A 25,584-nucleotide genomic window follows, 5' to 3' on the forward strand; every position below is an offset into this window, starting at 1 on the left:
AGATCTGGAAGTTTTCCCATACTCACCGGGACGTCCCGATCACACCCCCCATACATCATTTTCACCCCCCGACCCTCCTTCTGGGAGAACAATTATGTCAGTGAGTGAGTGAGTGAGTCAGTCAGTCAGTCAGTGGGTTTGTAGCTATATATAATATAATAAAATAAGGCACGAAAAAAATACTTTTTATTATTAAATGAGTGTTTATTGTGCTTAAAATTTCAGTGGAATAGTTAACATTGTTAATTTTACACGTACACAATACGATTAGTCTAACTACATTTATAAAATTCTTAAAGAACGTACGTTCACAGCCATAATATTCATATTTTTAATTTTATACTTAGTTCTAAATAATGTGAGCACTAAACATGACATGACTTTGTAAGTAACGGGATTGAAAGAGCCACAAATCCACGCTTAGTGTAGAGTCAGGCGCCTTCTGGGCGAGCTCGCTCCATCTTAGACCTCGTCAGTGCCTTCGGGCAAATCTGGGGCCAAGAGCAAACTCATCAAAGGTCCCTCTTACTAGGTCACCATGATGGCGCCACCCCCAATTGTAAAAAGATACCTCGCCTAGTTGTGCGGCTAATTTTGTTGTTGTTTCCCGCTAGTGGCTCAACCATGGTCTCCTAGTGAGATACGGCCTTTAGAGTCATAAGATGGAATCGTCATAAAATTATGGTGACAAGGTACCAGCCAATCGCCAATATAGACAAAACTACATCAATAGCTACGTTTTTCATGAAGACATATTTCAGTGATATTTCACAGGTTTTATCTACGTAGGTTAGTATCAATACTCTTAACAATTTTCTAAAAGTTGTAAACATTTTTATTCTTGATTCACAGTTGGCTGGACCATTATAGACAGCGATACCACTCACAACTTATACGTTGGTCTAACAGAAAGCTTGGTGATGTGTGGATACTTAGTTCATCTTGCGATGGATGTATCTCTGAATATCCGAATTGGGATGTATTTGTGAGCTTAAGTTATGTTATTCTTGATTACGAACGAGTAGTCAATTCCATCTGAGGTAGGCAACTGAAGGCCTACCAGCTAATAAAAGCTACTCATGCGTTTGAATCGCTGCTCTGCTAAAAGAGATGACAAATATAAACTTCGTATAAGTTGTTCTCGCTCACTCACGTTGACATATTACTTTGACGTCTAAAAGTGGACGCGATAAAACATTTTATTGCATATTATTCATTTCCATACATTCTAGATTTCATAAACAATAGTAAGCATTCAGATGCCTTAGCCAAGTTGTCACAGATTATGAGAATTGACAGTGACAGTGATAAAAATGTATGGCATTGACATTTCACTTTGTTATGTCAATCCCATACATTTTTATCACTGTCACTGTCGACTATCGTAATCGTTTGCAACTTGTCTAACTCTACTAGACTTGAAGTTTTAGATTAAGTACCTTTTAATATTATTCTCCTCTTTCTGTGAATTTTGAGGCCGATGACGGACCTAACCAACCCTGGCTGCATTGTTATCTATTTATTTATGATATCATACTAATACGTAACTGTGCCTATAGATTAATATTGTGCGAGTGGTAGAGTCTGCTTCATACCCTTGAGTCTAACACTATAAGACGCATTATATTCTTTTTTTTTGTTATTTATTATCGATCATCTTTATTCTCATCCAGTAATGTCCCTTTACTGTCACACTGTTATTAGTTTTTTTGGCCCAGTAGTCCGTACACGATTTTCAAAGTTACAAAGGATTATAAAGATCGACAGTGTCAGTGATAAAAATGTATGGAATTGACATGTCACCTTACGTCAAACCCATAAATTTTTAACACTGTCACTGTCGATCGTTATAATCGTTTGTAACTTGGCTAACCTCTCTGGCTGAGAAATCGAGTAACAGTGTTTCTTGTTGGCTGCGTCATAATAAGTAAAGAACACAGTGATGTCATAAGGACATAGCAAGTGACGTCTTACTGACCTATTTATGTTTATATCAATTTTAATTTATAATACCAATGGTCTCAATGTCTTTTGGGTAAAAGAAGTTATTCTTTCTCATTGGTATGGATGATATTTGCTGGTCGACGGGTACCCTGGTATCGTAGAGTGATGGTGATTGGAAGATGATGCCGAAGGTACCGACGAAACAGGCGATGGTGAACAGCCAAAGGAAGAAACGATCAAGCACCATAGACATGAATTTCCAGTCTTCTACTACCTGTGGGCAAAGAAATGAGAATGTTAAATAAATAAATGAACAAGTGAATAAGTAAATTAATTAGTCGTGGTCGCACGCCCTCTTTTTGTCTCGCTCTAGCAAAATGACAGTTCTGAATGACAGAAAAGGATAGAAGGATAGAAAAATACTATTGGTGCGGCCAGATTTAATTCATCCGCAACGAATTGCATTTATTAATTAAAAATGCCTTTAGTTACGAACTCTTCCGAAAACATTAAAAGAATATGCATGCCAGATATATTTAATTTATAGCATAAACGATGAAGATGGTATTCCTATACATACTTTTCCTTTTTGTAAAAAAAATCTTAAATTTTAAAAAAAAACAAGTTACTTTAAAGGCAAGTAAAACAAAGAACATTATGATTTCTAAAGCTATTTCCCTAGTTACATAATCAGTATTCTTTCGGTCCCAATTTTAAACGATTATAGAAACGCGAGCCGTTTGATTCGAGCTTAAAAAGCCATACTTTAAAAGTTTCATAAGAAAATCCTATTCAATTACGCTAAGGAGCCAATTTGTCGTCTCAGACTTGTTTACTTGCGTTCAAAGGCTAATATTTTACTTTAATTGAACCCATTTCTGACAATCAAAAAAGTTTTTTTAAGGGGCACTTTTTCATTATTTCATTTTCTCATTATTTCCGGCTTGTAAAAGGCCTGCAGGAGGAAGCGTGTAAAGGCACAATTTCCTCTGAGAGAATGGCCGTTTGTAGACGATTATGTGGAAACAATACGTTATAACCTGAGGAAATTATTCCAGGGATGGTAAGGAAAAGACCGTGTCATGTTCCCAAGTAATGAATGGAGGCGCAAATTCGTATCTTAGTGACGTAATAGAACCAGGAGTGAAGGTAGGCTATGAAGGTACGGAAGATAAGATTACCATTTTATTTTATAAAACCTTTTAATAAAATAACACATATTTTATGTGTCTAAGGGTTGAACCATATCCGTCAACAAGCGATATGCTCGCAGTGAGCAGAGAGTAATATTTTTTGTGGCTCTAATTGCTAGAGTAATAAGAGTGGTATTAATAAATTAATCTCAGCTTCGATACTGCCCTCAAGATCATGTCAATGTGACAGTTTGTATACTTGGTTTGGTTGGGTATAACTTGATGATGATCTTGAAGGCAGCCTTATCTGAGAGTAATACCAATACAATACAATACAGTACAATAATTCCAACCCACAAAGGAAACACCAGCACTTTACAGAATAGGTCACATACCTCCGAAACGAATACGCCAAAGTCTTGCGAATGTGAGTTTCCTCACGATGTTTGCCTTCACCGCTGAGCACGTGATCATTTATGATCCAAACATGAATTCGAAAATCATTGGTTTAGGCCCGTGCCTATCAAGTCAAAGTACAAGTTTTGTCAACAATACTGAGATTTTCCAAAGATTCCTTGAAATTATTCTTTTGTAAGAATATGTGGGAAGACTTTCATACTATTGCATACGTTCTACTTTTGATCCTGACGTGTAGTCCTGTCCGGCCCGACATTTGAACGCTTCATCAAAATAACATTAGTAAGGATAAACAGTAGCACAAAACCATTGTATAAGTACTTTATATAATGTCCATATTGTCCGTCAATAGGTAAAAAATAAAAAGTATCAAGACGTTTTCATCCAATTACCCGAGTGTTGCTTACTATGGAAATTTTATTTCCCCATTTGCCATCAGATTCTGGTACATCTATACCAATGGTTATAAATAGAGTTTATTTTTTTTTATAAAGACTTCCTTCATATTTATAGCGAGCAACATTTCCCGCAGCCCCCTTTAAGATCTAAGAACCCCGAATAATAGTTGAGGGATTTGATCTATTCCTCGCGATTCAACGGCAATGTATATTGCTTCCACTACATTAACCATTGAGTAGGTTTTGCAAATAATTCCAAGTACATAGAGCTCATTTTTCTCCTTAATGTTCCTATTCCAGTGTAATATGGAAAGCTCGGGTGCGTCCCAGGGGCCCGCGGACGCTATATTTTAAAAAGTCGACCTTTTCACAGAAAAATTTTCATACATTCAGCAATCTAGTCCTGTATTACACTGAAACAGCGGCGAGTGCTGAACTCACTTTTTTAACATACTACCACTTTTTTTAAAAAAAGAATAAGGATAACTCATACAACTTCTCTGCTTCTCCTTTCGTGTGAGTTGTCAGATCAATGATCGAACTCACCCGCCAAAGGCCCTTGACATGGCTCATGTACACTTCGGTGAGTGTGCGCAGAAACTTCACGAGTTAATTCCACCCACACCATTCCATCTACGGACAACTTACGGGCAAGCATAATCTTCATATGTATAGATTTTTTTTTAAATAGACTGTATTGTACGGTCACGAGCATTAATATGTATACACTTTGGTACCATGTCACATTAACTTTTTTGACAAATTGAACTGTAAGTCTCACTAAATGTCAAATATGTTAGTGCGACAGAGTCCTAAAGTGGGTACATTATATTTCTCATGACTGTACTTGTAAAATCCAAAAACCCACCCACTCCATTCCATCTACGGACAACTAGACGTCGGCACGCATTTCATCCTTATGTTGTGGATTTACCACCAATCCGCACTAAACGATTTTTTTGCTTCTTCCTTTTTGATGCGAACGGCAAAGGACTGGAACTGTCTGCCGTCGTCTGTTTTTCCGACTCGTTATAATCTGGGAGCCTTCAAGGCTAGAGTGAATAGGCATTTACTAGGTAAGCGTGATCCACCCTAGACCACATCGACACTTACCATCATGTGAGATAGTATTCAAACGCGAGGCTATTATATTTAAAAAAAATGTAACAACCACGTACTCAGCATCTTCCTAGCGTTTTAACCCGTTTCTCACGAGGTCCGCTTATCTAACCTGAAGATTTGACAGATCTGGGGGGTTAAAATGGCCACATCGAAACAATTCATCTAAGAAAGCAATATTGCAATTTGGCATTTGCGCATATAAAAGTAAGTGCGCAATGCAAACAACTGTCAAATAGCAATATTGCTTTCTTAAATGAATTGCTTCTATGTGGCCATTTTAATCCCCCTGGTCTTTTACAGAAGCAAGACTACCTGTCTGACTTTCCAACCCGGGACACCCAGCCCAATACAGATTAGATCATTTGAAACGCATTTCTCGGGAATGTGGATTTCCTCCAATGTAAATTTTTTAGACGGTAGTTTTAGATTTCTGCTTAAAATTGACGTGTGTTCCATAAAATGCCTGTCGATTGTCCGTCCCTTTTTTTTTTCAGCAAATAAGAAAATGACAGGTATAACTTAAAATAAAGTTAGCTAACGAATGCAGGGATTAGCACCATTGTCTAGGTAATTATACTGTTATGTGATACTGTTATATGATTCAATTATATTTATGATATACGTACAGATAGTATACAACGACAAGAAAGTCAAGATAGGACCGGACATGAAGTTCTCATCCTACAAAAGTAGGCCCTCATAATTTGAAAAAATAAGTGGGTAATATACTAAAATCAACAATCCTCTCATCAAAAGATACATCGACCCCTTCACAAATAAATAGGTACGTAAGATGACTCCCAAGTCAAGAGCGTCTCGAGAACGAAAGGTATTGAAATCTCCTAAGATCTTTATACTTTATTGAAAGACTAAAGAGCTCGGCACTCGGCACTTTACATAGCATTACTGACTGCAGTATTCTTTTAAAAAGTTTTTACAGCGAAATGTCAATACTAAGTGATTAAGTTATAAGAAAAGTTACCTCATTTTTATCTAATCTAGCCTATTCCATCCCACTGCTCTGCATCCTGCTGCCCTCCGATAAACATTGAGGTCGTCACACCATCTATTACGCGGTCTTCCTCGACTTCTGTACCCGCCTTGAAGCATCCAGTGAGTAGCGACTCGTGCCCATCGCTTCGGATGCATCCGACAAACGTGTCCGGCCCAGTCCCACTTCAGTTCTCATTATTAAAGAAAAAATAATGTGATGAAAAGCTTAAGAAGCCTCGTTGGACCCGATGTTTTTCTAAAGATGATACATCCTCTCACAGAACGAGTTGGAAGCTCCTTCAATCTTACTCTACAGGCTTTTGCTTTCTGAGAATTATTTTTAAACTCTACATTGAAAGTAAAAAAATAATCACTATCAAACGAACTAAATTCAACAGAAATGTAGAGCATTAACCGATTTCGTAATTATTTTCTCTGTTTTACAACAGAAAACACAATGTATTATCAACAGTTTTTCATCTACAATGAGCTATTTAAGGTAACATAATTCAAATTATGAACACAATTCGATCTAACATAAATATAAACAAAGTTTAGTCTGAATTAAACAGTAAAATAAGTCCAGTTTATCTATAACTCGAAACACAGTGAATGTAGGAACTCTGGATAGTGCAAACTTCGTCGCAAACATTTCCCTCAGGGATATGCACTCAGAGCAATTTCGGTGCAGCCACTCTGTCCATACGGATCCACCGCTCCTGAATATTCTATAAACAAATACCTACATTGTATCCTTCAGGCTGAAGCTTTTCAGGTCAATGATATAAATGTGAATATTTTAAAGAGAAAGGTTTTGCAGCTTATCGACAGATTTTGTAAGATTCGCTTTGTCTATTTTTATTACGATTACAGTAAAATAACTTAGGTAGCATTTATAAATACAAGATTTTGCCTTCTGTTTGGCGGAGAATTTTTTTCAAAGATTTTCTATATTATTACCTACATTCGAATTTTACTTATAAAAAGCAAAACAGAATAATACTACCACGAGAAATTGATAAATGCTAGGGTAAACTATCATGTTTTTCAATACAAACAAGTTTCTAATTTCCGTATTGAAATAAAATAAGTCGGGTTTTATACGTAACATGAAACACAGTCTATGACCTCAGGCAAATATATCCCTCAGGGATATGCACTCAGAGCAATTTTGGTGACGCCACTCCGTCCGTACAGATCCGCCGCTCTTGAATATTCTACAAACAAATAAATTATTTCCCGTGCATTGCTTTTTAGGTCAATAAGAGAGAGCAAGTTTTTCGTAAAGTTAAATATTTTGTTAAAATCAAAAACAAAAACAAATCAAATCAAAAGTTTTCAATTTTCAATATTGGACCATCACAGAAAACTTATTGAAGTTTTATTGTCATCAATTTAAGAGGCAGCTCTTGTCGGTGTTGTAATCACCATTCTTGTCTGCCAAAGGCCAATTATTGAACTTCTTTATAATACATGATGTTCGCCTTCTCTTTAATTTGTTCTAAGCCCTTCTTGGTCTCCCCCTTAAGTTTTTTCCTACAACACTGTAAATCCCTTACTTCGGAAAGTGTTACGACTGAGTGAAGAGAAGAAGCAACACTAGAAACTAATCAACAACACGAGGTTATTCATAATAATTCAAAAGCGAGTAAGTAAATAAGTTTTCTTGGAAGAAATGTAGGTATATAGTGGTTTTTAAGGAATATTAAGCATATTGTAAATGATACATTTCTCAAATGTGAACCGATGGAGAAAATTGAACAGCTTAAAACGTGATTAAACTACTGATTGACGCTGTTCTGCTGGAGAAACTGATTTATAGAGTTAAGCTCGCCTTTGTTGGCTTACTTAAGTAAGTTTATACTTGTGTATGTATTAAAGAACAATAGTAACTTACCTACTCGACTGTTTTGTCGCAAATTACATATTTTTACTCACTCGGTTATCGCTACGAAATAGAAAAACACATTCAAATTGGATTCGGGACTTTTTTACGTTATATCATCCTGTAGCTTCCAAAGTAGCCAGATTTTTATATTACAATATACACCTACTCCTAGTCAGCTATGTTTAAGACCCACATAATAGGCGGCGAGCCTGTATCCATTAACTGGGCACAAATTCGCGAAACCACGATATTAAATCAAATAAATGTCCTTTGATAAAAAAGTAAAATTTAGTTAGTTTTTTTAAAGACTGGTCTTTCTTTTGGCGCAAGAATTAAAGTTCTGCTACACACAAATTACAACACTTTCAAAGTGTCAGAGTTACATCGACTGTCTACGAAAGAAAATCAAATGAAGCAGGTCAAAAGAGAGAATCAATAATAAAATTGTAGTTAGGAAACTTGTATTACGGGGGCGACGGTGAAAAAAGGAAATCTAGGTAATATGCAACAGCGGTCTGACTGAAATTGGATTCCAGGCATCTGTCGAGGTAATGAAGAATTTAAAGTGATTTTCTCAGTCCTGACTGATTCTTGAAAAAGTATTGGAAAAAGGTATAGGTGCCTTAGAGCCTTATCTCACTAAGACACCACAGCCGCGCCACTAACAAAATTTATCATCATGATCTCTCTAGCACACACATAAACAGCCTATATACGTCCCACTGCTGGGCACAGGCCTCTCCTCAACCACTGCGGGTTGGTGAAGATCTCTCTAGCATTATCTCGTTTTCATAGAGTCCGCTTACTTAACCTGAAGATTTGACAGGTCCGGTTTTTACAGAAGCGACTGCCTGTCTGACCTTCTCGCCCGCGAAGGGAAAACCAGCCCAATACAGGTTAGTTCACATACCTCCGTAAATGCATTTATCGGGAATGTCGGTTTCCTCACGATACTTTCCTTCACCGCTGAACACGTGATAATCATTTTCTTTTTCTATTTAACTTTTTTATGAATTTGAATCAAGAAAAGCGTAATAATAAATCAGTCAATTTATCACGTCTTGAAATTCTATTATAGCAATCATAGTAATTTCGTGTTTTGACGTTTATTAAAAGTAATTGATTTGAATGGAAACCAGCCTATTGCGCCATTGCTTTTTAATATTCAATCCTGAAGGAGCGACGTAAGTGCATCCTTTAGCGATTCTTTAGAAGCGTCTCGTGGTTGAATTTAAATCCGATATCCATCTATTGAAGTCAGTCGGGACCTTATAACGTCGTCACCAGCTAATGTGTCAGTATATGGATACTACAATACGATAGTTTCTAACTAGTCAAATCAGTCACTTTTTACTAAACGTCAAAATACGAAACTTCTATGGAATTTGCATGAAAAAGCAACCTGTGACATTGAAAAACATGACAAAATGTCGCATTTTCTCTCCCTCAAGTTTTTGGTGCAAGTCCGATCCATATGTGAAACATACCGGTGACACTGGACCACGGTAGGTACAGTAGTCGTTACATGAGCCATGTCAGGGGCCTTTGGTGGCTCAATAGTAAATCTAGACACCTGGGTTGGTGAGGTTGGCCATTGAACTCGCCACCCACACGAGAGAACTTCGTCCCGCCGCGTCTCGCGTGCTCACCTCGGTATCCCACCGCCCGTGCCGAGAAAAAACGCTAGTGTGGAAACAGCCTAACGCTATTGAGAAAGTATTTCGATGAGCTTCCACAACAACACAATCAACACATTTGCTGACGTTATTTCCTGCTGGTTCCAGTGGCCCCATTTGCTGTAGAGAGACCACAAACAGCTACATGTTCAAACTAGTACTGGATTCCTGTTTACATTGCTACGGACAAATTGTGATGCTCCCTAGAGCATCCTGTACACAGCAAAAGCTTTTAAAGGTAATATGGTGTTTCTTATACACCCTGTGTTGAGAAAGGAAACTATTAAAGAGCTGTTTTAAAATTTCCTTCACTTTAACCGTAAATTGTTTCAAGTGAAAAGTGTTTTTATAAAAGAAGTGTTTTAAAGAATCTTAAGAGTGCTTTTAATGACTTATTTCAAAGAAAGTTTCGTTATTTCTTCTTCAATTGTCGGGTTGATTCATCGTCGACAGGTACCTATTCATATTCCTTTTATGTCAAAAATGCTTGGAATAATCCGCCCGACAGAAGCAAAACATTTTAAACAATAACAAACACTTCACAAAAACGCGCTTTTTTGTTATGAAACGTTTCTTCTTTCAGACGTTATCTGCCCTCAATAATTCACAAAATCTCAAGGCCCAATTATCCTGGACGCAGCTTGAGGATATATTTCTTCCTACTTCGCATTCAGGCTGTGTCCGTTCAGAGAGATAAGGCCAGCCACCATTAATATAGGCCCGCAAACAAACTGAATAGGCTATTTTTAAAACGTCGGCTGATCGACAAGTCGGAATATTGATAGCATTATATCGCAACTGTCATGGGTATTGATCGCATACGGATAAAGATTGGCGTTTATGTTTGAATGCCGTTTGTCCCTGTCAGTTTTATGAAGAATAGCTTTCTATGCTGTGGGGTGAAAAAACGAACGAACAAACGCCAACGATTACGGAAAATGATAGTATTTTTACCCGACTGCCGAAGTACCAGATAAGTAACAGAAGATTAATTGTCTTATAAGTTATGTACGCCGTAATTGACATATATATTAGTCACATACCGTAACCTTCTGCTGTACTTTATAAATAAATAAATAAATAAAGATTACTTATAGTCATTTTAGTTGTAAAGTTTTCACAATTCGGCAGAATATTACTTAGGTAGGTATTTTCGTTGGTAGCAGTCAGATTGCGCCTGCGAAACTTTCCATCGACATTTACAAATTATTATTTATTTAGTTAGTTCGGAAAACCGGACCAGACAAATCTTCAGGTTAGGTAAGCGGACCCTGTGAAAAACGGGATAATGCTAGGGAGATGATGATATATTTACTTAGTTAATATTTAGAATAATGTTTTTAATTTTTTTAATCAACTATATTCCTTTTTTTAGAGTGCCGTCGAGTTTTTTGTTTTTTTTTTATTTTAAATATGTTTTTTATTTGACGTACTTAATTAACTAACTTATTGTAGGTTTGCCTGAGATGGCATTGTCTACTTGACAGGAGCCAAACCATAGTGACTGTGATACGAATTATATTTATCGGATTGATATGTCACTTTAATACAGGGTGTTAGTGACATCGTACGTAATACTGAGGGGGGTGATTCAGACCTTGATTCTGAGTTAATATCAAATGGCATTTTTCGTCGCAAAATTCAAATTCAAATGTCACTAACACTCTTTATTATGTAACCTTATGTGAATCCCATACATCTTTATAACTGTAATCGTTTGCAACTTGGCAACACCAAGGGTTACCCTTGTGTGATGTGATATTGTTTTTTACAATTACATTATGAAATCAATTTGAAAGCGTTCATTGATCTACTATACAGGATGTAACGGAACGGGGATATCAACCCGAAATGTGCCAACTCTGACACTATCTGCGAATCACATGCGAGAGTATTAGCTGTCTCAGTTCATATTTGAATTAGTTATGAGCAATGGAATTCCAGGTCTTCATTTAATAAATTCTAATTTGTATAACACTAGCACGTAGCTAATACACCTACTACATGTAAAAATTATACCGTGCAAAATAAATATTGTAGTTCATGTACCTAGCAACCAAAAACTATACAGGGTGTTAGTGAAGTCGTACTTTTGCGACGGAAAATTCTATTTGATATCAACTCAGAATCTCAGAATCTCAGAATCGTCTGAATCATCCCTCAAAGTTTTCGTTACGATGTCACTAACACCCTGTATATAGGTCTTGTTCCAACAATTAATCGACATAGAAAATAGAAAAACGTATTAAAGAATTATCTCGAGTTTAATTATGTTAACGTTTCAAATTCATTTTCCGGGAACCCTAATAAACCGAATGAACGAATTAATGGAAATGAAAATCTATTTACTACCAAAAACGATGCGTTAATCCACCACGTACAAAAATGTATTACTTGCTTTATCCAGAGAGATGGTTTTAAAATTTATTCGCCCTGAGGGTGCTATTTATATCGTCGTTTCAAAAATGAACTGCGGTTATCTCGAAGACGTAAAAACGTGTTTGGCATAATAATTTGGAGGACGGCTGATGGAAATTATGGAGGGAGCTTTATGGTTGAACTACATCTGACCGCACCGCATCGCACTTTTCTCCGTCACTCAGAACTGTCATTTGCTAAAGCGAGAGTGCGACCGCACTTCGACCGCCTCGTCGATTCCACCGCGTGCGGTCGCTTTATCTCGCTCTAACAAATTATGGTTCTGAGTGACAGAAAAAGATAGAAGCATAGTAAACTGCGATGCGGTGCAGCCAGATATAGTTCAAGCCTTAGTATTCAGTGTGATGTTTAAGAGGATGGCATGCCCTAACTTATTTGCCGTGTTGTTGAGGGGTTTCTGGCGTCACTACTTCTCCTCAGCCATAACACGTTCCGAAGTAGTGGTACATTGTCGGATTCTATATGAATATAAACGTTTTTTATTTCTTTTTATTAGATTTTTTAACACCAAAAGTTTTTACCAAAACATGTCATTAAACCAGAAGTTACGAATAAATGGAAGCCAAAGCAGTAACAAATGTTGTCGCTAATTTTAGTTTTACATTTTTGCAACACTAAAAACTGCTAACACATATAAAAACTTCATACATTGTCGGCGTCGCTTTGCATCCTTAAATTATTCGAGCCAAAAATAGTATCACGTATGCTCTCTCCTATAAATATGTTTCCTACATCTACTTTCTCTTGACTCCGGCATGCGGCCCACAAGGGTGTGTTCGAATTTAAAAAAATAGGGCAATTTTAACACCAGTTACTTATTGACTCGGCGAGTACTCTCTTCTAATTCACTGTCTTCTTAATTTTCTTTGTTCTGGTACTCAAGCTAAATTAAGGGTTTCAGTTTTTAATATATAAGAAACAGGGAAATCGTTTTTAATTGGAGTGCTTCCAATTTAACAGCATTATCATCGGATTGGCCTACTTATTTATTACTTTCGTGACTTTGAAAAATATCAATCATAGGATAAAGTTTTTATTAAAACTCGACATAATTCCGGCTTATATAGCGAAAACCACGTAAACGCCTTTTTAAAAAATCAAATTCTCTTGCAATTTTCCTCAACAAAACCTCGAAGTTTTTCAATTAATTTTTATTACTAGGCTTGTCTATTGCAAGGTTTTGTTAACAATAATCACAATCTTTTCTTTCAAAACATAGCTTCCCAATTCTCTTTCCCCAAACATTCGGCCGTCTAAAAACTTATTCCTCTTAGATCAAATGTTTTACGGAAATAGGTCGCACGAAGTTTACCACTCATCAATGTTGGCAATCAACGGTGATATCGAATTGGTGCTGATCAGAGATGTTATCAAGCTCCGTAATTGTTGCCTCAAGTGTCGGATATCCGGAAAAATATCCGGTAAGTATCTAATTTTGGCCCTGTTCAGAGAACGCATGACTTACCCAGGTCGGGGTATGTAGTTTTTTTTTTTATTATTCCATATAAGAACACACGACATACGTTCACGACTAGGTATATCTATTTTGGAGTAGTTAGAGGTACAGCCATCACAAGATGAACTAATTACCCACACCTCACCGAACTTTCTGTTAGCCCAACGTGATAGGTGGTGAGCCGTATCGCCGTCTATAATGGACGAGCTGTGTTAGTGAAAACTCCACTTAAGATAAATTAAATAACTCATTGGTGCAACTATTGAATATCCGAATCCAAAATCGATAACTAACAACTCTAGTGGCAGTATTGGTTTGTTCTGTGTTTCCCTTTTATTATGAGAGGGAATGAACCGCAAATAAATGAAGAAACTACATCATCATTCTTTCTTATTGTCACAGTTGTAATAACATCCTTCTCGTGTTCAAGGATTGCTTATTAGGGTAATAAAATTAGCTTCCTTCCAGCGCGCTACATCCGCGCGACAGTCGCGCGCAGACTACTAAAAGATTTCTCTTTTTGAAATAGGAATGCGTTTAACTACAAGTACAATTACTATTAATGAATATTCACTCTAGTTTGTATTTATAAAGTTTGAAAGAAGTTTTTATATCCGCTGTTTCTTGTACGCGACATATTTTAACTACACACTTATATTTCCGAATAGCCCTTCTAAACATTCCTCTTACTCGCAGAAACACTGAATTATATAACAACTACCCCAGTACAAACCCGCTTTCGTGCACAATTGCTTGAATCGTAAAATTCTCGTTCAAAAACACGGAACTTTTATAACTAGCAGTAAGAAATCCGGTTTGTACTGCAAACTGAATTGCTTTGCCGGCCACTTTGTACCAGTATTTGTGTAAATACCTACGTTCTTCGGATCTCTGTTGTTGTAGGAACTAGTGAAACGCAAGATGTTGCTTATGCTCGGAATGGACGAGAAATTGGGGACCCTTTTGCGGTATTGGAAAAGCCAACTTTGTTGAGTTTTCAGTTTCAAATAAATAAATACCTAATACTACTGTGTGTTGTTCATCCAACAAAAGCTCGATGAAGCGTATGTACTTCTGACTACCTCAAATAGGATATCTGCCGTCGTGAGTCATTATGTTCTCGAAGATATGTTATGTTATTGCCCGTGACATCATTCGCGGCATTTAGGCGCAGAATGTCCAATTTGCAAACTGTCCACCGGTCGCAAATAGTCCAATTCGCAGAATTTCCAATTCGCAGAATGTCCAATTCGCAGAATGTCCAATTCGCAGAATGTCCAATTCGCAGAATGTCCAATTCGCAGAATGTCCAATTCGCAAAATGTCCAATTCTCAGAATGTCCAACGTGGATTTCAGGTATCACGCTTCCTAAAAGTGCTCTAAGTTTGTCGTTTCGCCTGTACCTTATATGGCGATCCTGCCAGAATTCAAACCTGGAAGACTCGTTTACCTCGATCACCGAGGCTGCAGAATCGCGGGCAAACAACTACATATTTTTCTTTATACTAATAACTTTTCATTTATCAAAACCGCGATATTTCACGATCGAAAATGTCCCGGCGATCCAGTTTAAATATTCAACAGCTCTTAGCTGATGAAGCATTAAAATATTATGGTGGCTGATTGCCTGACATGAAGCGATGTTAACACCCAAATAATGTTAAGACTATGCTAATTTCTAGACGTTTCGAGGCGTTCGATAAACTTGAGAATGTTCCGGCATTAAAGGATGATTGGGATTCGAGCAAGGAGTCTTCCAAGGCTACACGCGAGCATAGAATAAGAAATAATACTACGTATAGAACGGCACACTCCGCCCCTCACCAGCGTCTGAGCTAGGTTTACCTATTATGAATATTCAATTCATAACATGTAAATCTTCCATACGAAATCGCTACTAAGTAGGTAGGTACTTCTTTTCTCTCACTACCGTGTCGATTACATAATAATTCTATAATGTTTTTTACAAATTGCCAAAAATGCATCGAACATTACAGAGGTGTTATATTAGTAAATAGCTTTAGTCGTTACGGACCGCAAGCGATACGGACCACGGTGCGAAACGACGACTGCGATTGAATGGGTCGTTTTGCCCCGCGTTGTGAATGACTGAAGAACTGTTTTGTAATGGGTCGATTCTTACCTCAATGGGTTCGGATAGTGAACTTACTTATTTACTTACTGTTTGTATTACCCTGTGGTCAGAATCAACGAAATGTTACCTGGGGCAATTCGCACCACTCCATTCATACCAATGCAAAACGACTCATTCAAAAAGAGCTTTAATCGATGTGTACAGCAGTCCGAACCGCTTGCAGTCAGAAACGACTAAGGGCCTCTATACACGTACGAAGTTTATTTACGTAGACATTGGCCCCGATACCTGCAGACACCTCCTAATTTTACTTTAAGTTATACCTGTCATTTTCTTATCCGCGGGATAAAGGGACGGAAGATTCACGGCTCTTAATTTTAGGAAGAATGTGTAAATGAATGAATAACCCGGGCGAATTAAAAAGGTATCTCGCTGGTATGCAAACCAGTATTGGTACTGGTATTGACGTGTGCTGTCGACATAATTCTGTCGGGTTATTGGGCAATGTAAAATTTTTAGACGGTTGTTTTAGATTTGTGCTTCAAATTGACGTGTGTTCCATAAATTTTATGCCTGTCGATTACTCGTCCCTTTCCTTTTCGGCGGATATGATAATGACAGATATAACTTAAAATAAAATTAGATGGTGTTTACAAGAATTAGCACCAGTATAAACTGTGTCGATACCCGCTTATTGTGCGCGCTTGCTACAACAGAAAATTGTCTAATACTGTAAAACTCGAAAACCGTAACAAATAAATCCGAGCCAATAAATTAAAACCCTCCAATACTCGACAAAAGCGTACAATTTCTCCCGACACCAAAAAGAATGTCGTGCAAAGCTAATAACTGAGTCCCCGGTCGTTATTCGTCGGAACGAATGATCTCTCGGGAGTAGAGGCGTGATGAACGAATGAATGTTTTATCACGTTCAACCAGGTACAACGTACGACGAGCACACGAAATAAATATTTACACACCTTGAGTGATATGTTTCGCGAATTGTTGTTCGACTAATAAGATTTCGTTTGCGCCTATTGTCTTTGCTGTTCCAGTTCGTTTATTGTTTGTTACTGGGCGTATTTCTGATGGTATTATAGCGACCCCTGTTGTAATAATTTATAAAGAGTCCTTGTTGATGATATTTATACAATATATCTTCTCTGCTCACCTACTCACCCACACAAATGGAAGCGCTCAGAACACTCACCTAGGCAATAAGGTGCTAATAAAGAATAATGCCGCTTATAGAATGGCAACTCTCCACTTCTTCTATCGTGTGGGTTGTGAAGTGGAGTACCAACCTCATCAACCCTGGTGTCAGGGTTACTATTGAGCCGCCAAATGCCCCTGACATGACTCATGTAACGACTACTTATTTACATCAGTAAGTAGTAACCGGGACCAAAACCTTAACGTGCCTTCCGAAGCACTTATCATCTTACTGACGGACAATCTGGTGATCAGCCAGTAATGTCCTAACCAAACAAGGGACAACAAAGTTATTTTTGTGATATGTCCCCACCGGGAATCGAACCCGGGACCTCCGGATCGCCCAGCGCTCAACCACTGGACCACGGAGGTCGCAGTTTCTTCCAGGCAAAATGACAACTCCAATCACCTGAGAAGTTATTATCCAGAAACAAATAGTGCCCTAGTGCTTATTATACTTAATAATAATAATTTTACCTATCTCAAAAAAAATATAAATTTAGGAAAAACGTATTAAATAGCATCTAAAACTAATTAATAATAATAATAATAAAACACTTTATTGCACACAAATGTACAAGACATTTACAGGATAAACTTATTCTAAGGTGAGCAAAGGCGGCCTTATCGCTAAGAGCGATCTCTTCCAGACAACCTTCGGCAGATGATAGTACACTTGTACAGCTGCAGTGTAGCGTGCAAAAAAGTAAAGGAAAATAAAAAACAATACACATTTTACATAGTATATATACTATACACATACTATAAATATATACATATACTTAAGTAAAAATAAAATATTAGTTGCAAGACGATGATTTGGCCAAGAAATAATAGTGAAGTTTAGTTTTGAAGATAGCCAATGACTTCGAATGCCTCATATCAGAAGGCAAATGTTTCCGCAAGTGCGTGGACTTCACGGTAAAAGAATCTCTGTAGTATCCAGACCTGGAGAAAGGAGCCTTACTGAAAATTCCTTTCAAAATTATTCGACAACAGATTTCCAGCTCCAAGTTAGTATTAAGTTCTCTCGTGTTCACCACTAAACTCTAAGTTTATGGGCGACAATTGGCAGGTCGTTAACTTAAGTAACGACTGTCGAAGGCAGTGGCTTAACATTGTTGCAATTTTGTAGCTAACCAGTTAAATTGTACTCACTTAAGTGAATAACTTAACGGTAATCCGTTAGCTTTGTTTCTTACACATAACACACATAAAGTTAAAAGCATACACTATTATTATTAGCATAGCACGTATATACAATAATGCACGTATATAAATTAAATTTAAAGCTTATGTGAAGCTTACTTTATGTAAAAAAGCTTATTATAAGATTAATGATTACCTAAATGATAAAAATGTCTGGTATTAAATGTGTTCCTCTAGTTATTAAATCACTTGTACCCTAATTGATTTAAGAGATGTGTTGCTGTTGTAATTTCTTCTCCTCAGCCATAACATCTTGCGAAATGACGTAAATTCAATAATGTTACATTCCATGATACAATTAAGTTTATCCATGATAAATACGTTGAATAAATGATTCTGATTTCTGATACGTCTCACTGTTGGGCAGAGGTCTTTCCTCGATCAACTGGAGGGGGGTATGGAGCATCCTTAATTACGCTGATCCAGTGCGTGTTGGTGGAGATATTTGGGCTAGCATCCGGAGACCCACGGCATACCGTGCCATCTAAAGCACGGAATCACCTCACTTTTTCTGACAATCAGGTGACAGTCTCACAAAGTGATTTCAACGTTTCCCCTTCCGGAATCGAACGCGGACCTTCAGATCGTGAGCCCAACGCTCTAACCACCAGGATACGGAGGCTTTGTAGCATTAACAAATGAAATCGTTTAAAAAAAACCTATTAACGCAACAAACCCCTCTGTCCTCTCAACGCGAACATAAAATGAACGTAAATAAAGTAGCCTTAATTCAAAATATAAAACGTCTCCGAAATAATTAGATTTTGTAATAAACCATCGGCACAGAAGGGAGACCGACAGAATGGACACCCTGTTGAACTTGAATAGAATTATTTTCGTCGCCATGTTGATACCTACGCGCTTTGCGTAATGAATAGCAGCCGCGGTAAAAGATTTGATGAGGTTTAATACTGTTTATTACTATTACGTGCAAAAGCCCATGATTCCTAATAGGGTTGGCAGAGCAATAAATAATGAGAAGACAATATGCAGACACTTTTAGTATGTATTCCTAAAATGGAAAATCAAACGAACTGAATGGTGACAGTTGATTTATCTGTCCATATAAATCGTTACGCGTTCGAGGCGGTGCCCAGACCTCCAGATTTTGAAATTGGAAGGCGTTCAGAGATGTAGGCAAATAAATGGCTTGAAAGTAAAAGAAATGTTTGAATGAAGTATCCCTTCTGTTCCCGCCTTCTGTGTCTCAAGTACCGGAGAGCCATTCTCAAAGCCTCTCAATAATTAAGTCATCAACTAAATCTAACTTAATTTGAATTTAAGACGGTGACAATTTCGCTTCCATTTGAGCATGGAGCGGCGCGAGAGTCGCTTCTGGTAATTGTTTCTTTTGTTACAAATTTGGGGTTTATTTTGACCTTATTTGATTTTAAATTCAAAGGTCATTTGAACGGGAACTGTAAGCTTTTGAATCAGAACATTATTGTTGATGCGAATGAAAATGTCAGACATGATTTGATCGAAGATTGTATGGGGGACTATATTGGCCTATTCCAAATTAATCCGTGAACGTCTTAAAAGTCATGTCAGAGATGTTAAGTAACATTCTTTTTAGCATAAAAATCATCATCATCATTAATTTAAGAGCCACGCTCTTGTCAGCAGCATTCTCCATTCTTGTCTATCAGACGCCATTTACTTCCTTGTAAAACACGACATTCGCCTTCTCTTTAATCTCTTTCTTGTAAGCTCTTCCCCTTCCTCTTTTCCTCTTAGCTTCCCTTCTTTGATGTTTTTAATAAATTCGTCGTCCCTTATTACGTGTCCAATAATCTTCCCTCTTCCCCTTCCTCTTTTCCTCTTAGCTTCCCTTCTTTGATGTTTTTAATAAATTCGTCGTCCCTTATTACGTGTCCAATAATCTTCCCTCTTCTGTCCTCAATAACAGTAATAATAAGTAAATATAATAATATAATATATTTGTTTATGTTTCGAACAGAATGTTTACATTTTCGTAATTTGAACCCTCTTTTAAGCATACGAGTATAATGCCAGTATTTAAAGACTGCCCTTCTTTACCATCATATACCAATGATTTCAACTATCATTACGTAAGTCATGTCAGGGGCCTTTGGCGGCTCAATAGCAATCTTGACATCAGAGTTATGATTATGTAGTTCGTTTCTTCAGCACTCATCATCCTCCTGCTCTAGGTGTGGTCGGCACAACATGCATTCCTCATTCATTTCTGTTATCCTCTCAGAACTCACACCTTTCACACACATATCCTTCTTTACACAATCCATCCACATTTTCTTGAGTCGTCTCCTACCCCTATGTCCATCCACATTCATACTCATAACGGTCCTCGTTATATGCCTTTCATCATTCTGCATCACATGTCCATGCCGTGATAACCTGTTGCTCCTCAATTTCTCAGTGACCGGCGCTACTTTCGGCGTTTCTTTGGCATTGACAGACGTCAAACAAATCTGCGAGTTTTTTTTTTTTTGACGTGACTTATTGTAGATTTGCCACAGGTGGCATTAACTACTTGGCCGGACAAATGGGGAGCGCTGAAGGCTCTCACCCGGTACAACGTTTAAGACAACAGGCCTGAGTGTGCCCAGTTGGGCGCGAACCTCGGCTCAGGGCGTCGTCTCAGAGGAAAAAATATTTGAAAGAATTAATCGACCCTAGCGGGTCGATAGCGATAAGCGCTGATTGAGGGAAGTCGTCGACCACGCCGGCGGGGTCGCTATCGGAGTCCTAAAGTGTTAGGTGTCGCGAGCTGATTGGCTGCCTCTATGGCTAGAGGAATCGGGTCGTCGGGATCGTATATTACATCCTTCGGACGCCGATACTTTTCAGTACCGTCCCTAAACGGGATGTATCTGCGACGAGTTTAACGCGGATATTGCTTTTAAAGAGTCTACACAGCTACGCTCTCGTCCATTGTCAACAGGGTTCTTTCAGTCCTCATTCTCAGCAATCATTACTGATTCCAACAAATTACTTAATACCTAAAAACTTCACCACCAGAAACACCGAACGAAAACAAAACGGACACTTTATTACAACGAACCGGTATAATTGCGCAAACATTAAGAGGATTAATATAGATAATGGAGTTCGACGGTGTCGTGGGCCAAACGAATTGTGCCCACGGGACCAGAATAGATGTGGATTACTCAAATAACTCAGTAATACATGGACGTAGCTACTCAGGGACGGAGCATGGTGATACGATGGGCACAAAAAGTTACGAGCGTCGAGGCCCTCAAAATCCCGGCGATCCTGCGCAAGCGATGTGCGTCCTTGTTGAAGCGCGTGCGCGCCAGTGGCAGCAGCATCCTGCAGGTGGTCGCCCACAGTCCAGACTGTCCGCTTGTGTGGCATCTCGTGCGCGTGGCAATAGGCGCATTATGAATCCTATTTGTTTTGTGTTTTAGTTTAATTTTACTAACGTACTTTAAGTGCTACTAACACCAATGGAACTCTTTGTTTTCCGAAGTAAATATATATATATATATATATATATATATATATATATATATATATAAAATCTGAGACTGGTTTGAGCAACATACCTGGAAAAGTAAGTGCTTTGTTTACATGCATAAACTCTTATTTCCCACAGGCTACATAGGCTTATCATCGGGCGCTTCAGCGTCGTGCCGACTAGGAGTCGAAGTGGTCACCAGGTCCGAAATCGGTCGGAGATCATCATCATCGTCATTTCCCACCGGAGCAAGCAGAGACTATGGAGTTCCATTTGCTTCGATCCTGGCATAGTTCTCTTGCTTCCTCCACATTCAATAGTTTCATACACGCACGCCGGTTCAGAGTACATTACTGAACCTTTTCAAAGGACATCTCCAATTTGGTCAATGTACGTCCTTCTAGGTCGTCTGGGTGCTTTGTTTAGGTCCCAACGAAGCTCGACTCCGCCATACAAAAATTTCGTTCATACCGTGTCCCACCTAACTTCGTGCCTGCGAGCGAGATAGACGGTCCGCATGCGCTTTTTACTCCTTAACGACATTTTATAACCAGCTAATAGGTTAAAATAAAAGTAAGGAACTGTAACAATAATCCTAACGGTTAACTGCGCGGGAGATGGAGCAACGCAGCAGTAGCTTTTTTTTACGTGGCTTATTGTAGATTTGCCGCAGATGGCATTAACCACTTGGCCGGACAACTGGGGAGCGCTGAAGGCTCTCACCCGGTACAACGTTTAAGACAACAGGCCTGAGGGTGCTCAGTTGGGCGCGAACCTCGGCTCAGGGCGTCGTCTGAGAGGAAAAATAGTTGAAAGAATTAATCGACCCTAACCAACCCACAAACCCGCAGTGGAGCAGCGTGGTGGAGTATGCTCCATACCCCCTCCGGTTGATTGAGGGGAGGTCTGTGCCCTGCAGTGGGACGTATATATTATGTATGTTATTGGGACGATAGCGATAAGCGCTGATTGAGAGAAATCGTCGACCACGCCGGAAGGGTCGGTATCGGGGTCCTGAAATGTTTGTTGTCGCGAGCTGATTGGCTGCCTCTATGGCTAGAGTAATCGGGTCGTCGGGATCGTGTATTACGTCCTTCGCGCGGCAGTAGCGGACTTTAGCGTTTTGTATGACCCGCCTGTCTTGTATTTTGTATGACACATAACGAATTAGCTACTAGACAGTTGCAACAATAAAATTTGAAATGTGCCCGATATGGTAGTTCGTTATTTAAAAAATAACTATCCAATAGTGTTTTTACTAAGATCATTTTTAAATATTTTATATTTTTACAAAATAAGAATTCAATTTTTTTATCAGTGTATTACAAGACACGAAACACGGGCGGCCATGATTGAGGTTCGTGTGACGTCACATTTCACGAAATAAATAAAAACTATGTCAGGTTTCAAGTTATACTGTTTGACAATTTCCTTGTTTATTGAGTGACGTCATTGAGCAAAATGTCCCACGACCTACCGTTTTCGCGCGAAATTTAAAATTAATAATAAAGAAAAATATGTTTTTTTTTTCTATTATAGGTATAAAGTTTTTTCGAGGAAATAAAGTATTTTAAGAGGTAAAAAATAAGCGTTTCTGATTTTTAAAATACTTATCCGAAAACTATAAGCCAATTATAAGTAGACAGTAATTAATAGTTAGTTCGGGGCCTAATTTCTCCCGACTACATCCCTGTATTCAGCAGGTGTGAAGTTATTATGTGAAGACGTAAAAAGACAAGTAATTAAACGATTTAGGGTGTGTTTACTGTGAGAATGTGTTTCCGCGCGGCCTTGATTAAAACCACCCTTTATGGCATTGTTGGATTACGTAGTTTTTGTCGTAACATCTTGCCGGGATTAGTTGTACTAAGTACTGCGCATCTATTTTCTTAATTTCCCTCGGCAATTATCATATGGAAATATGATAATTGCCGAGGAATACAAGCGAATGCTAATTTCCATGTTCATCAATTATCAGATTAATCGTGTATCAGAATTTGAATTTAGAACTACTATTGTTGTTTTGTGTTCTATTCACGCGTGAACAAAATAACAATAACGTATGTACTAGTTCTGAATTCAAATTGTGATTGCACATGGAAATTAGCATTCATTTGTGTTGAACTAATAATAATTGTTAGTGTAGGACGGCAGTACTCGTAATTTAACAGCTGTCAAACTAAAATTAGGTTAAGTTTGTCTACCCGAAGAGGCACCGTATGTTCGGATTACGAAGTTCGTAAATGCAAGACAATCCCGGTTCGCCCAAAACCTCCCATGTCCCAAGTGACATCCCCACATAGACGATCCCTATTCTCCGCAAGACAGTTGTGTTCAGAATCTAATTAGGCCACCTCATTACACGTAACGGTCTAAGAAATCAGCACCATTTAAATTGCAATCGATCCCGTGGCCCCAAGGAGTTTCTTTTAGTGCTGTTTGTCGAGAGTTCATCGACAAACTATCGATAGTCAGGCCAAAAACTGTCTGCAGGTCCACTGGAAGTATTTTAGAAATAATTTGGGCCCTGATTTTGTTATCTTTGTTTTGTTAATCATACGACAACAATCCTGTGATAAACTGTCTGAAACAAAGTGATTTTTATACCGTGGTTTATAAATTGACCTCGATAAATAGTATATTAAGTCTATCTTTAGATTTCGGTTTTCCCTTTTTGTCCTATGGATACTTTATTTTAATATTGCTGAATATAATAGATAGTTTTATACTATCGCTCGATACAGCATAATATAAACAGGAATAAAATTATCGATAAATAATTGTTGATTGTCCACAAAATAGTCAGCAAATATTTTAGCTAATTGTCAATTAACCGTATTTTTTGCTATCGACTTGATATTCTAGATTCTAGATGATATTTAAGGGCACCTATCGATACTCGAACCATCGATAGATGGAAGACACTGGTTCTTCGTTACTTACTCGAATAGTCTCAGTCCCCTGGGTGGAGTTAAAAACCGCGACTACTATGAATTCAAACGATTTAACGCCACCCATTGAGCTTAGCATTGCAGATTCAACCGGGGTAGTAGATATACTTATCTTGAATAAAATAGGGCAAAAGGTTAGTGGTAAAATGTGGGTGGTGTATGATCTAGCTGTAAAGTTATACTGCTGACATTGGGCAGCTGATTTTTGAACTCTATACTGCGCAATACACAGGATGGTAATTCAAATTCAAATTATTTATTTTCACATTAATATCCATAATTATAAGTATAAATACATCATATTAGATTAGATAAATTAAAATTAAATTATACATATATAAAATCAAATAAAATTAATATTATTAATAAAAATGAAATAAAATACACGAAATAAAATAAAATACATTGGTGCCCATTCGGGTGCACACAAACCCAACCCAATTTCAGTTCGACAGCTCCCAAATGAGTGCCATCCTGCACTTACAATAAGTGCAAGAAAGGGATAGAGCTAATTTTAGTCCTGTCAAACCAAGTCAAAATTAGTTCGGTGGTTGCTCGAACTGTCACCAATGATAACATTGTCACTAAAATAATAACATTGTCACCAATGGTAATGTAATGGCCCTGATTATTTAAAATATATTATAATATAGAGGGCAAACAAGTAAACGGATCGTCTGATGGTAAACTGATGATGGACGATTGACAACTGTTAATTATAAAATGAGCGAAGAAATAAATAACCCGGACGAATCAAATAGGCATCTAGCTGATATGCAACCTGTTTGACGTGTGCTGTCAACTTAATTCAGTCGGGTTATTGACCAATGTAAAATTTCGAGAGGGTTGTGTTTTCTACCTAAAATTTACGTGTGTTCCATAAATTTTATGCTTGTCTATTACCCGTTCCTTTCCTTTTTGGCGAATAAGAAAATGACAGGCATAATTTAAAATGAAATTAGGAGGTGTCTGCAGGAATCAGCATTAATATGTTTCGAAGAGAAAACATCTTTAAACTTTATCAGTGAGTTCTGTACATTTTGAGTAGTACCGTTTATTTCATCTCTGTTTTGCCGAATCAATGCTTCTTGACATTATAAAGAAAATACTGGCAATATAGCCGTCTTTTGTGCCTCTCTGTATTTGTTACCCTTATTTCTCTATCTTGTGTCCGTTGTGCTCTATAA

The 25,584-nt window shown here is 37.9% G+C and overlaps 1 protein-coding gene across 1 annotated transcript in view; it reads right to left on the bottom strand.

The window, feature by feature from the left end:
* Positions 1–749: 749 nt before the first annotated feature.
* The window catches only part of LOC126370681 (acetylcholine receptor subunit beta-like 2), a 57,932-nt gene continuing 33,097 nt past the window's right edge, over positions 750–25,584 (bottom strand). Inside the window, exon 11 of the mRNA XM_050015679.1 lies at positions 750–2,218. Coding sequence (XP_049871636.1) covers positions 2,000–2,218 — 219 coding nt within the window. The 3' untranslated portion in view covers positions 750–1,999. The remainder of the gene's footprint in view (positions 2,219–25,584) is intronic.

The sequence above is a fragment of the Pectinophora gossypiella genome, chromosome 11, assembly GCF_024362695.1.
Source record: "Pectinophora gossypiella chromosome 11, ilPecGoss1.1, whole genome shotgun sequence".
NCBI lineage: Eukaryota > Metazoa > Arthropoda > Insecta > Lepidoptera > Gelechiidae > Pectinophora > Pectinophora gossypiella.